General features: G+C 40.8%; 1 protein-coding gene and 1 long non-coding RNA gene across 8 annotated transcripts; one reads left to right on the top strand and one right to left on the bottom strand.

Moving 5' to 3' along the window:
- Nucleotides 1–163: 163 nt before the first annotated feature.
- Nucleotides 164–11,003, top strand: LOC116431508 (uncharacterized). 7 transcript variants are annotated; one of them, XR_012999944.1, is made up of 9 exons: nucleotides 164–911; nucleotides 2,989–4,930; nucleotides 5,247–6,420; nucleotides 6,529–6,798; nucleotides 7,633–7,830; nucleotides 10,325–10,368; nucleotides 10,463–10,624; nucleotides 10,697–10,796; nucleotides 10,862–11,003. It is a non-coding gene; the product is annotated as an uncharacterized LOC116431508 (long non-coding RNA). The 7 variants fall into 7 exon arrangements; XR_012999943.1 differs by having other exon boundaries at nucleotides 10,430–10,624; XR_012999941.1 differs by having other exon boundaries at nucleotides 10,325–10,624.
- On the bottom strand, nucleotides 1,925–11,133 carry LOC116431506 (CD82 antigen). The gene is made up of 4 exons (XM_031987035.2): nucleotides 10,989–11,133; nucleotides 5,218–5,508; nucleotides 4,595–4,867; nucleotides 1,925–4,372 (listed from the first exon to the last, which is right to left on the bottom strand). Exons 1-4 carry the CDS (start codon nucleotides 11,049–11,051, stop codon nucleotides 4,220–4,222), a joined length of 780 nt encoding a protein of 259 aa, XP_031842895.1. The 5' UTR covers nucleotides 11,052–11,133; the 3' UTR covers nucleotides 1,925–4,219.
- Between the last annotated feature and the right edge of the window lie 496 nt (nucleotides 11,134–11,629).

Below are 11,629 nucleotides of genomic sequence, written 5' to 3'. Positions count from 1 at the left end.
AATTGCTCGGAGGTGCTCCGCGCGGACCGGCCGCACCTGTGCTCCCTCCTTCTAACCCTTCCCCGCGCGTTTTCTCACTTTCTCCGCGTCCCTCCTTCTTCCTCGGACCGCTCCGAGCCCGCGTCTCTTCCGTGTCTCACCGATTCCTCCTGTTCTGCTTTTCCGTTTCTGTTTCTCCCTTTTGGCCCCTCGCTTTATGATGTCGCAGCCTCCACGGAGCTCCTCTGTCGTTGGTAATTGAAGGGAAGAGTTCTGTTCTAATTTCATTTGTATTCGGGAGACGTTTCAATTTGTCAAATTTAGTTTGGAATTTCTAGCAGGCGTCTGACAGGATATCATTGAGCAAGGGGTTGACACAAATGAGTCAGAGTGACTTATTTTTGATTTCCTCTTTGTACTTAATGGAAAGCTGTAGATATTTCTATGAAAAATGAATAAGGGAACTAATTCAGTAATAATTTATATAGTTTAAGTGATAGTTCTAGTGTCAATAGAACTCTCTTGTACTCTTGAAGAATACTTGGCTCGTAATTCTCTGGACACTGTTTGACGCTAAAGATGAAGCAATGCGGAATACACGTGGAAATGAGTAAATAGCAAGAGCAAACGATATCTAGGCTCGTCGGTGTTTGATCGTTAAGCGGTCCACGTCGCGTTATGTAAAAGAAATGTCGGTAAGAACTATTTAATTACAGAAGTCCTAACTCACGCGAGAGTGTCGTAATGGCTTCTTTAATCCCGTCTAAACCTCTTTTTATATGCCGCGCGAGTTTCTTAATTACAGTGTAAAATATCACGCGCTAATCTTCGTTTCTTCTGTTACGGTTCCAACGTCGGAGGACACCGAGGAGGATATACGCTATTCAAGCTGTGAAGAACGCTTCGGAGGATATCCTGAATCCAAATGGACGGTGAGGCTATATAAATTATAGGCGACATGACATGAAATATTAAATTATGTATTTGTATGCGTGAATGCGTTTGCGTGGTCGTGATTGTTATTCTAATTTTGCGCCGAGCGCTATTGGAGTCTCGAGTGTCGGGAAATACTTGGGGAACTGTTGTTTCAGAAATTGTATTCAAAAAATAGGGAACTACGGTTTACTTAATTACTATTGTTGATTAACGCATTGAACGCCGGCCCTGCGATAATGCTGGATTTTTAGTCTAGCGTTTAATTGCTACATTTTAGATATGTATAACACAAATTCAAAGTAAAATTCACAAAATCGAATTCCTTATTCTCTTCTGTAAATTAGAAATTTTGGTTTAATCGATGTTTAAAAATGTATCAATGTAATCACCGACGCTCGCGTTTTTAGTAGCTGAAATTTACCCAGCGTTCAATGTGTTAAAAATGTTTCAAGAAACTATACCATTGCATAGCTTTGGCACATAGCTTAGTTTTTCTTATGGAATAGGAATAGGAATGGTGTACTGATCAGTTGACAGAAAAATGTCCTTGAATGGTTCCATTAAATATATATTGATCTCTTTGAACATTTCTCGTAACATTTACTTGCATAATGCACATAAGTTGGAAATAAATATACACGCAAATATCGTGGGTACTAGTGTTAGAGGTGTTACATGTTCATTTTGCTCTTGTGAGTTGATAAAACTTGATAATCCTAGTCACCATTTATTCTCTGTATACACTAAAAACTGGATTCCAGTATGTTCTCTTAATGATTAATTATTGTTGTAATATGTTACAGTCAGACACATATTTGTTCGTCTCGTTTAACGTGTGTGTTGTACGTGTGTGTATGCGAGTGTGAAAAGAATTGATGAAATCAGTGAGAACGAAAATATCTCACTTAAAAATCAGTAAGAAAATATGTATACACGTGTGTGTGTATATATAATATATATAGTATATATATATATGTATGTATATATATATTAATATCAGAATTTAAAATATCTTTCGAATGATGATTTCATATATTTTCTGAATATACTTGCTCGTCGATGTTTCTTCGTTCGCTATCACGTATCATGTATCTTCCCTTTTCTCTAAAGAACCGACTACACAGGGCAATTTCGACATGTACAAAATTATTCCAACGAAACAACATTGCAACCAACGAAATGATTCGATAATGGGAAACCACGAAATCCGTAATTATAGCAATTTGATCGTCACCGTTGAAAATACTCGTTGGTCGCTTCATTTACTCGATAAGCGTTTCTGTACACTTAAGTCGCATTTTGTTTGTCACATACATAACATGTGTATACGCATATACATATACGTGTAGACGATTATCTATATACCCAACCAGAACGTCTCAAACTTGAACCGCCGCGATTCAATGAAATTATCATGAATGATTCAAGACCAGTAAACGGTTCAAGATTTCCTGGTTAAAAAAGCGAGTGACAGTGCAAGTCCTATCACCGTCTTCACCGAACAGTATAATTTGTTTCTTGCACACGAAAGAAACTCTTAAAGCGATGTTACTTTAACACGATCCATTAACACATTGCCAATCAATCAGACTTCGTTTGATTAACATTTTCTCACCGTCAGGTTCAATGTCTGACGGATACATACCGTGAAGAAAATTGACGCGCAACGTGTTACTGGTTAGATACAATTAATCGGATAAATAAGGAATCCAACTTTGTAGACTAGATACTATGATCTTTACCTCGCAGATTTTGATTTGGAACGATATCCGAAAGAAGGGAATTCAATTATTCCCGCAATTGTTTTCTTTTTGTACCATACTCATCGCCAAGACACGATACACGCAAAGATCAGTTTCTCCTCGGCCTATCCTAGACGTTCGACGACGAACGTCGGGTGAACAATTAATAAACATCTTCTCTACTCGCTACAGTTATAGGCAATCTATGAAACGTTCATCGTCAAACGCGTCGATCACTTTTATTTAAGACACAACTATTCCAAAAGCAGCTCTTGTTCGTTACACTTATTTACATTTTGATGCAACATTGAATCTTCCTCTTTTTTTGCAGTTTCCACGAAAGCACGCCGATCGATCGCTGCCGAACAGTTGGCAGGACGATCGCTTAAAAAGAATATTGCAGCCTGGAAGGTGCGGCGTGCCGATAAACTGGATCGATTCTCCAAAGTCACAAGGAATTGGATGCTTCTGCTCAGCTATGTCCTTCGCCGTTTTCTGTCGCTTTAAATATAACATGGATAGACTATAACGCTACAAGAGAGAAATTCTGCCTCAGCGGCGTCCTTACAATAATATAATCTCATTTGGACATCAATATTAATTACCAGATCGATCATCTCAGCGTCTATGGTACTATATTATGTAATACGCGCGTACATTATAGCATGTCGTCGCGTGTGCACGTGTACGCGTTGAAACTGGAGCATTGGCAACAGAACGGCAGATTACGCGTTCCACAGTATCATTGTTAAAGCTTAATTTCGTTCGCGCGTTGAAACCACGCGAAAGGAATATTCCAAAAATGTCTCCAAAAGTCGGTAAATCATGGTAGAAATAAAACCGTTTTGTTGCGTTTTCACTTGAAATGAAAACTGGCAGTTTAGAGAGTCGAACCAAGTCAGAACGACTTCCGAACATTAGAAAAATGTGCCAGTTGCAACCAGAGAAACCGTCGAGTTCGTACAGTGTTCACACATCATTCTCGCATCCCCATTCATCCCTTAACATACTAACGTTAGTTTGGTTTACTACTTTGGCCTAACGAAAATGTAAATCATATAGGTACTCTGTAAAACGTAATGCTCTTCTGCACAGGTCTCCGACGTGGAAGCAGACGCACAGACGAGAGGAGCAAGTCGGTAGCGGTGAAATAAAGCGAAGCGCGCGTCTTCCTCTTCGCTGGACTAAGCGGACGTTCTCGTTTCGATCTCGTAAATGCCGACACGATTAAAATGCATTCGACCGCGACGAGCGTGCATACGAAACGCGTTCCAGGAGGAGAAGGGAAACGATTAACCGGAGCGCGGCCGTTGTAGATACAAAAGTTACAAACGTGTAAAAAATGCTGGTAAAAAAGGAAAAGGAAGAACTGTCATTTTCCTCCCTGAGCAGGATCATAATACGCAGCCCGACATCCTCGGGTTGAAGAAACGGACGAATACCTCGGAACCCATTCGGATTGGCACAGAAATGAAATTGTTATACCGGTTGGAACACTTTGTCGTAACGATATGTGGCGCGAGGATGGACTTAAGAGACGGCGGCGCGGAACACGCTTCGATTCAGGCTTTGTATTTGTCCGACGAGTTGATGGCGCAGTAGAGGACCAGCGAGAATATCAGGGCGAGCAGTTCCAGGCAAGCTATCGTCGCTTCCAGGGCTTTGAACAGTATCTGCAGGTCGGACAGCCATTTCATTATCTCCACTATGCAGCCCTGCGATGGAAAAACAAAGATTTCCAACGTTTAATCGAGGTCACTCCTTCGCGACGCATTAGCGCGCTCATCTGGCCGTGGTTCCACCAAGTGACTCATGACATTGTGTGCCTTGGGTCAACGGTGAGACCACTACCAGTAATGCAGATGTGACGTAAAGTTCTTAAGTGTCTGAAGTTTTCTGCAGTTCTACTTTATGGGACAGATGAATACTAGGATTACCTCGGGCCAAATCGCAGGGTTGATCTTGTCCCCAACTTTAATATACAAGGCTGCGTTGCAGGCCTCGCTGCCCTCCTCTTTGCAGCAGGATTCTGGTAGTTTGTACAGGTTGTTTATATCCTCGGAAACGGTCAGACTGACTGGAGTCGAAGGATCTTTGCTGGAGTATTGACTGCCAATCCAGTCGGATGGACCAGTAGCTCCGCAGCATTTGATTCCACCCTGGATCGCGTCTATTATCTCTGTGGAGCTGTCGTTGATGGAATACTTGTTCTGAAAAAGATATTCCATTATGTAGGCTTCTGTGAGAGTAATTGGACACTTCATTTTTACAGGGTATGGACAGGCACATCATCTAACTTAGGAAGATGGATGGTTTAACCCTTTGATTGGTTTCTCACTTTATGGTTCACATCGACGTTCATTCAATTGCAGCTTAATATGGCGCTTTATTTATTCAAGAATATTTGGGAGTCATTGGAATGTTACCTTTAAATGGTACAATTGTGATACTATAAATAAGTATAGAAAAAATTGTTAAAACGAGTCTGACTCGACATAGGACTGCTAAGGGTTAATCCATAGGTATAATAATAGTATTAATTAACCTCGAGTAACCGTACCTTGATCGTATCTATCATGGACGTTTTAGCCACCTCTTGGAAGCTGCTCCAGTTGCAGTAGAGCCAAGCTCCAGCTGTGAACTGCGCCACGATAATCACTAGGAGGCAGCTGAAGAAGGTGATCAGCATGCACCTGGACGCTTGCAGGGCGCCCAAGCAACCCAGAAACGCTACGATCGGCGTGATGATCGCAATCGCGATCAAAATGTAATGACCCACGTACCAACCGTGGCCGTCGTGCGGGAAACCGATCACGAACAGCACTACAGCGATACAAGTGATCGCCACTGCCTGAAAACATTTTTATCTCGAGCATTAAACAGTTCAGAATTTTCATACATTACTGTGTCAATCAGTAGTTTTCTGATGTCTTTATTCTACGTGCCATGGGATTATTTAAGGAAAACGTGTATCAAGTAAATTGTTCCTTACATTTATTACAATCTTATAATTATTAGAATTACAACTGTTACAAATTTCATTTTAAGCTCAAGAGTCACATCAGGAGAATATTTCCTTCCTAGTCTGTAAAAACATTAAACCGGATAGCAAAAAAGAATATTTCCTGAAATCTTTCTGCGATGCTTCTGGAGCACACGTTGAAGCGCTATCGCGAAAAAAGGTCACAGGGGACAGGAACCGGGACAGCGTGCTCGTTCAACATGGAAACTTCCACATCTGGTGGGCAGACCATTGTAAAGGGCGCGTCCTGTCCTGCACAGGCCCGACCGTTTCGCAAGAATACTTCATTACTTATCCATATAACGCATTGTGAGCGGCGCTTAAGCCATAAACCAGAACACTCGTTCCCCTGCTTTCTCTCTCTAGATAGGGCGAAAAAGGTCAGGTATATTTTTGCGACGGAGCAGGAAGAGGACACGTTCCCGCGCATACAATGCGTCGTTGAACAGTAGCGCTCCCGCAAAGAATTCAACTGCCCCCGATGCCAACGAAAACTTGCTCATTAACGCATTCCGTGCCACTGAGAATTTCATATCTTGCTTATACAGTGCACTGATTTTTTCAATGATTCAGTTACACTCAAATTTCCATTCCCATTTGGCGACTGAATTCTCAAAATTGATAAAAATATTGAAATGATTAATACGTAAATTAATTCTCAACTATATGGCAATGTTCTCTAATTACCAAACCATTTGACGAGCCATATATTTGATGCTACACCCTAATGAGCCATCAATGGTAAGATCATGTAGAATTATAACTATTGTAACGATTAGCTTCTTTTGAAAAATGGGCTCAAGCCACTTCCAAGATGAATTTATTCACTTGCTCATTTATTTCTTTTAGTTCACATTGAAGATTGTTAGTAGGAATGCGCGTCGCCTCGTCCGGAAGATAGCCGGAGCTTTATCTAACGAGCACGCCAGGGGCATTTATCACTGCAACGGGTCTAAGTGAGTTGCATTATCTGGCCGGACGGCTTTCTTAAAGGTCCATTTTCCTTCAGGCGAATCCTGAGACAGGCCATTACTCAACGGTGAAACCGGCATGTTTACACGACAGAGAGAGAGCGAACAGACCCATGGAAAGTTCACCGGGTTAAACTCCGTGGAACCGGTAAAATTCAGAGGGAATGTGTTCCCAACGGCAAACGAAATAGTCTCATCTTGTGTCTATTCCAAGTAAATCTGTTTAGACTTTAACCCTTTCAACCATGGCGTCCTTGTATAAGGACATGCTAAATGCTCGGTGTATCTAAATTAGGTAAATTTTGTTTATTTATACTCCTGTGGAGTTATCTTAGGAGTCCACTTTGACCATATGACAATGTTTACAAACAAATTTACTGAATTTAGATACCAAGCATTTATTCAGAACCTGATATGAGGACACCATGACAGAAAGGGTTAATACGTTCCGTGCCATGGAAATCTTGATTATATTTTACTCATGAACTATTGATTTTCTTCATAAAGTATTAACTTATATTCAAGTTTCTAGTAACTTGTATATTTTGTTCCTTTATGTTCTCTGCTAACGCATGCCATCCATGTCCTTTAACCCTTAGCACTCCGCATAGTTTTGTGATATGTCAGCTCCTACCAATTTTGATAGTAGTCCTACTGAAAATTAACAATGTTAGACCTTTAATTCCCTTCTCAGTACAAACTTTGTATATTTGGAATTAAAATTAAAAATATTTAATATTACTGGAGCAATATTGGAGCCTACGGAGTTCAAAGGGTTAACATTGCGTGCCGAGTAATGTTCAGGAAACTGTAACGATGGCAATTTTCAGTGAGATCAATTTACATCATTGTATGTATGAACAGTTAAGAAAATATTTTAGAAAAGCGTGTAGCATGTATGGTACTGAACGTGTTAAGCACTCCCCTTGTAAATTAGCGTGTCCAATATCCAATTTGCTATTGAAAGTAACGTTTCTCCCAGCATTCGAGTGAAACCCCGACGGAGGTGCGCTCCCCCTCCCCTGCTGAACGCAAACAGAAGACTTCCTGTATTCGAGCGGCGTCCCAGCGTCGTTCGAGCCGCGAATGCTGATGTAAGAACAGATGCAAGAACCACCGGTAGGATCGGTCGAGTCAAACGGATTCTCAGCGGATACGATCAGACGTCAAACATAGCGCGGTAAATCAAGTTAGAGGCGAGTGCCGCGGTTATTTGCATTGGGCGAACCAGTCGATTGATAGTCCCATGGAAAAGTTGTTCATATTCCAGCGATTACTTTGAACGTTCATAGAGACTTAACCCTTTGTACTGCAAAAATCTGTCACTAGAAATATTCAGTTTATTCTTATGAGATATAGATAACATTTTTTTAAACTCAGCGAGGAATCTATTCACAAAATAAGGGGAACAATATTTTATTTCTAAGTTTCATGTATTGACAGATTACTTAAGACTTAATGTTAAATACGAAATTTTACAATTTTGATGCAATAGAGTGGTGACTGAGAGGCACCTTTGTTAAGGGTTAAGTCTTTAAACTCTAGGCTCCAATATTGCACCAGTTGTAATATTAAATATTTTGCATTGAGAAGGGAAATAAGAAATGTTATAGCATTTGTAATTTTCGCTAGGGATACTATAAAGATTAGTTGCAGTTGCTGATAGATTACAAAGCAACCTGGAGTGCTAAAGGCTATTATCTAGAAAATGAGACACTACTCGCGTAACATGCAAATGTTAGTCCTATTGAAATTCACCGTGTGTTTTGCAAGTTACAACGGAGGCGGACATGTTTACTTTTGAATGCATTATGTATGCGCTTCAACCCTTAACTCTCCAGGTTGTTTTGCAATCTATCAGCAACTGCAACGAAATTGAGAAATGCTATAACTATTCAAATATTTAATATTACAACTACTGCAATTGGGTTAGGCGTTACCAGACAAAGTTAGGCGTTACTAGACAAAGTTGAGAGAATGTGAACGTTGGGATTGCCAATTATATTCCAAAGTAATTATTGCGCGTGCCGTCACCCGTCGCCATTCCATTGGCATTCTAAGAAAACAGGATTAAGTCATAGAATATAAAATAGAAAACAGGCCGGCCACGTATTATGGGCCTTCCGTGGAAGCGTTTAACACCTCTATCCGCTGCCAACTATGCCAAGTTCAACGTCGTTAGTTGTCGTTTCGTGTTCGGTAATTGTTCCTAAATAGAGATGAAGCAAGTCCACGCGTAACATAACCCTTTGCACTCGAGAGCTGACTCTCAGTCACCATTTGATCTAATAAAATTGGAAAATTTCCGCCGATTTTTAATAATTTATTGGAAAAAGAGGAAAATTCTAGGCATATGTTACGCCTATATTTATTTTCAAGTATAACAGTTGATTACAGAGGAATAATATTTACTTTGAATTCGAATGAACCAAGTAATACATGTCTCACTCGCAGTTGTACGCCAATGGGTTAACACGTTAATGTCAGCCACTGGTGACTGACGCTTCTGAATGACTAAAAAACAATCGTAACACACAAAACAACCGATGTGAAATAAAAACGTTTAATAAGGCAACTAAGTTGATAACAGTGTAACGCAAACGTTGCAACGCCAAACAATTCATAAGTATTCCCACTTTTCTTTGCTACAAAAGACAAACTCTATGGGGAAACGCTTAAGATTTTCGTGGCGCTCAACGTGTTAATGTTGAATAGTTGAACGAAGCTGGGGAGCAATGGGAATCGGTAGCACTCGAAGCATCCCAGACGACAGAAGTATCTGGGCCGCGGTGTAGGACGTGATCTCGTAGGAAGAACATATTCGCTCTCTGACTGGAAATCTATATTTAAACGCACTTATTCCCGTTGAACTTTTTCAAACTAGCCGCGATGCTTGTCCCAATGCTGATGCAAGCGTTATTGCTCGTTTACCGTGGAATAATTGTTATACAATTAAATGGCCGGCGCGGTGGGCTGTGTAAGTGACCGTCGGATGACCGGCGGGTCAACGCGTTGAATGCCACGGTGGTCACCGGTGACCTCCAGCCAAATTGAGTTGTTGTAGTTCACTCAATGAAATCATGATTATTCGAAAACATTTCTATATCATAAATGCTGCTGTCTAATGCACTGTGGCAGAGCTAGATGAACGTGCAATAATAATAATATTAGATTTTTTCCATTTTGTGCATTTTGCTCTACGAAATCTCTTTGCACTCGAAATATTTAGTATTCAGAAATATTCAGTATTAATTAATGAGAAAACATATAAATTAAAGAGAAAAGTTATTTTATTTCAATATTCCATATATCAATGCATCATACAAAGCTTGATATCATATATAAGACTGTATAATTTGCAAATCAAATCGAGTGGTGACAGAGTCACCACTCCAGTGCAAAGGGTTAATGACGCGCAAATCAGTGTGAATCACTTCTCGGAGTTTTAAGAATTGTATTATTCAAAATGATGAGTAAGTTGGATGCAAGCTGTGGGATGAAAATAAGCATCGTTTAAAAAAAGTATGGATATTTAAAAGAAGTCCTTTGGACGTCAACACTCGTGCTCTAGCCAAGACCAACCCCATTTTATTTTATTTGTCTCATGGGATTCACTGATTTCGAATTTTTCTTTTAACACAAATATAGTTATTTAAGCGAATTTTTGTTTTCAGTCTGTTGCCAATTTGTTTATCAAGATACGACTTTCCACTTAGGGGTGAGTGGTGAAAGTTTTTCTCGACGCGACGCTACGTCGATTTATCTAATTATGTTAACAGTTCAGACGGCGCTCTATTTATCAATGGAACAAGTTCGCAGTTTCGAGATAAATTGGAGGTCACCGAACCGATGCGACCGGCAGGATAAACTGATGACTGTCGTTGAAAAACGCCAACAATATTCACGCGTCTGCTTTCCTAAAAAATTCCACTACGAACCCACAAAAACTTGAACAATAAAATTCAGCAAGACAGGTAATTGGAATTCAAATGCTATTAAATACTCCAATTAACCTCAACGAGCATACTATAAATATATATTTCCAGACGTGCACACAAATATCAGTTCGTCGAACCACGCTGCATTTGTATTTCTAACCACCGTCGAGGAAAAAACCCACCCCGACAGCAACAATTCTATCGATCGGTAAACATTTGATAATGAAAATACTCAACTCTTCAGGATTCTCTAGAAAAACGTTTAATTTGCAGAAGTGTAAATGAAAATGAAAATGAAAATGAGGGATTGAATGGTGAATCGTTCCCGTGACACGAAAGAGGGAAAGTGCAGCAACAGATGAGGCGGCCGTAGAGGAGCAGTGCGTCGAAATGAACTTACCCATAGGACGTTGAAGCAGATCAGCGAGCACCTGATACAACCATAATATTTCGGGAGCACCATTTTCGTTCTTGCGACACTGGACACTCGGGTTAGGTTGCTGGTTAGAGAGAAGACACGGGAGGCCAGCGAGCTCACGGGGACCGTTTACATTCGTCCCGACGCCGATGCACGACTGAGGGGGAAAGTTTTCATTGGCGCTGCAGTTATTCAATCTCGTGGCCGTGCACGCACAGGAGGCGGACACGCCGATCCATTCCACTCGGTATTTTCCGAACTACTGTCACGGTACGCGGCCGACCGCCGTCGCTTTTAATCGCCGGTGCAAAGTACGACCAACGGATTGCCACTGTCGTTTCAACCTTCCTGAATCTGCAGCTCGTCGCATCGTCCGAGCATCCCCTATCTCTGTCCATCCGTCGGTACGCCCGTTTCCTTTACACCCACCTTCAATCGCGTCTGTCTCTGTCTGTCTCTGTCTTTCTCTGTCTGTCGCTTACTGTCTTTGTTTAGTCTCTGTCTTGCTTGTTTCGCACGTTTTTCTTCAGTCATCGTTGAGGATGGGTTTAACACATTGCTTGCGTTGAATTTGATGGCAATTTTCACTGAGGTCAACTTATGTCACTGTACATAGAAAAACG

The sequence above is a fragment of the Nomia melanderi genome, chromosome 13 (genome assembly GCF_051020985.1).
Source record: "Nomia melanderi isolate GNS246 chromosome 13, iyNomMela1, whole genome shotgun sequence".
In the NCBI taxonomy this organism is placed as follows: domain Eukaryota; kingdom Metazoa; phylum Arthropoda; class Insecta; order Hymenoptera; family Halictidae; genus Nomia; species Nomia melanderi.
This window is presented reverse-complemented; position numbering and strand designations above follow the sequence as displayed.

Coding starts and splice junctions, on each gene's coding strand:
- LOC116431506 (XM_031987035.2), bottom strand. CDS start 11,051: ATGGTGCTCCCGAAATATTATGGTTGTATCAGGTGCTCGCTGATCTGC. Junction 5,509..10,988: donor TCTGCTTCAACGTCCTATGG/GTAAGTTCATTT, acceptor AAATGTTTTCAG/GCAGTGGCGATCACTTGTAT. Junction 4,373..4,594: donor ACCCTGCGATTTGGCCCGAG/GTAATCCTAGTA, acceptor TTTCCATCGCAG/GGCTGCATAGTGGAGATAAT.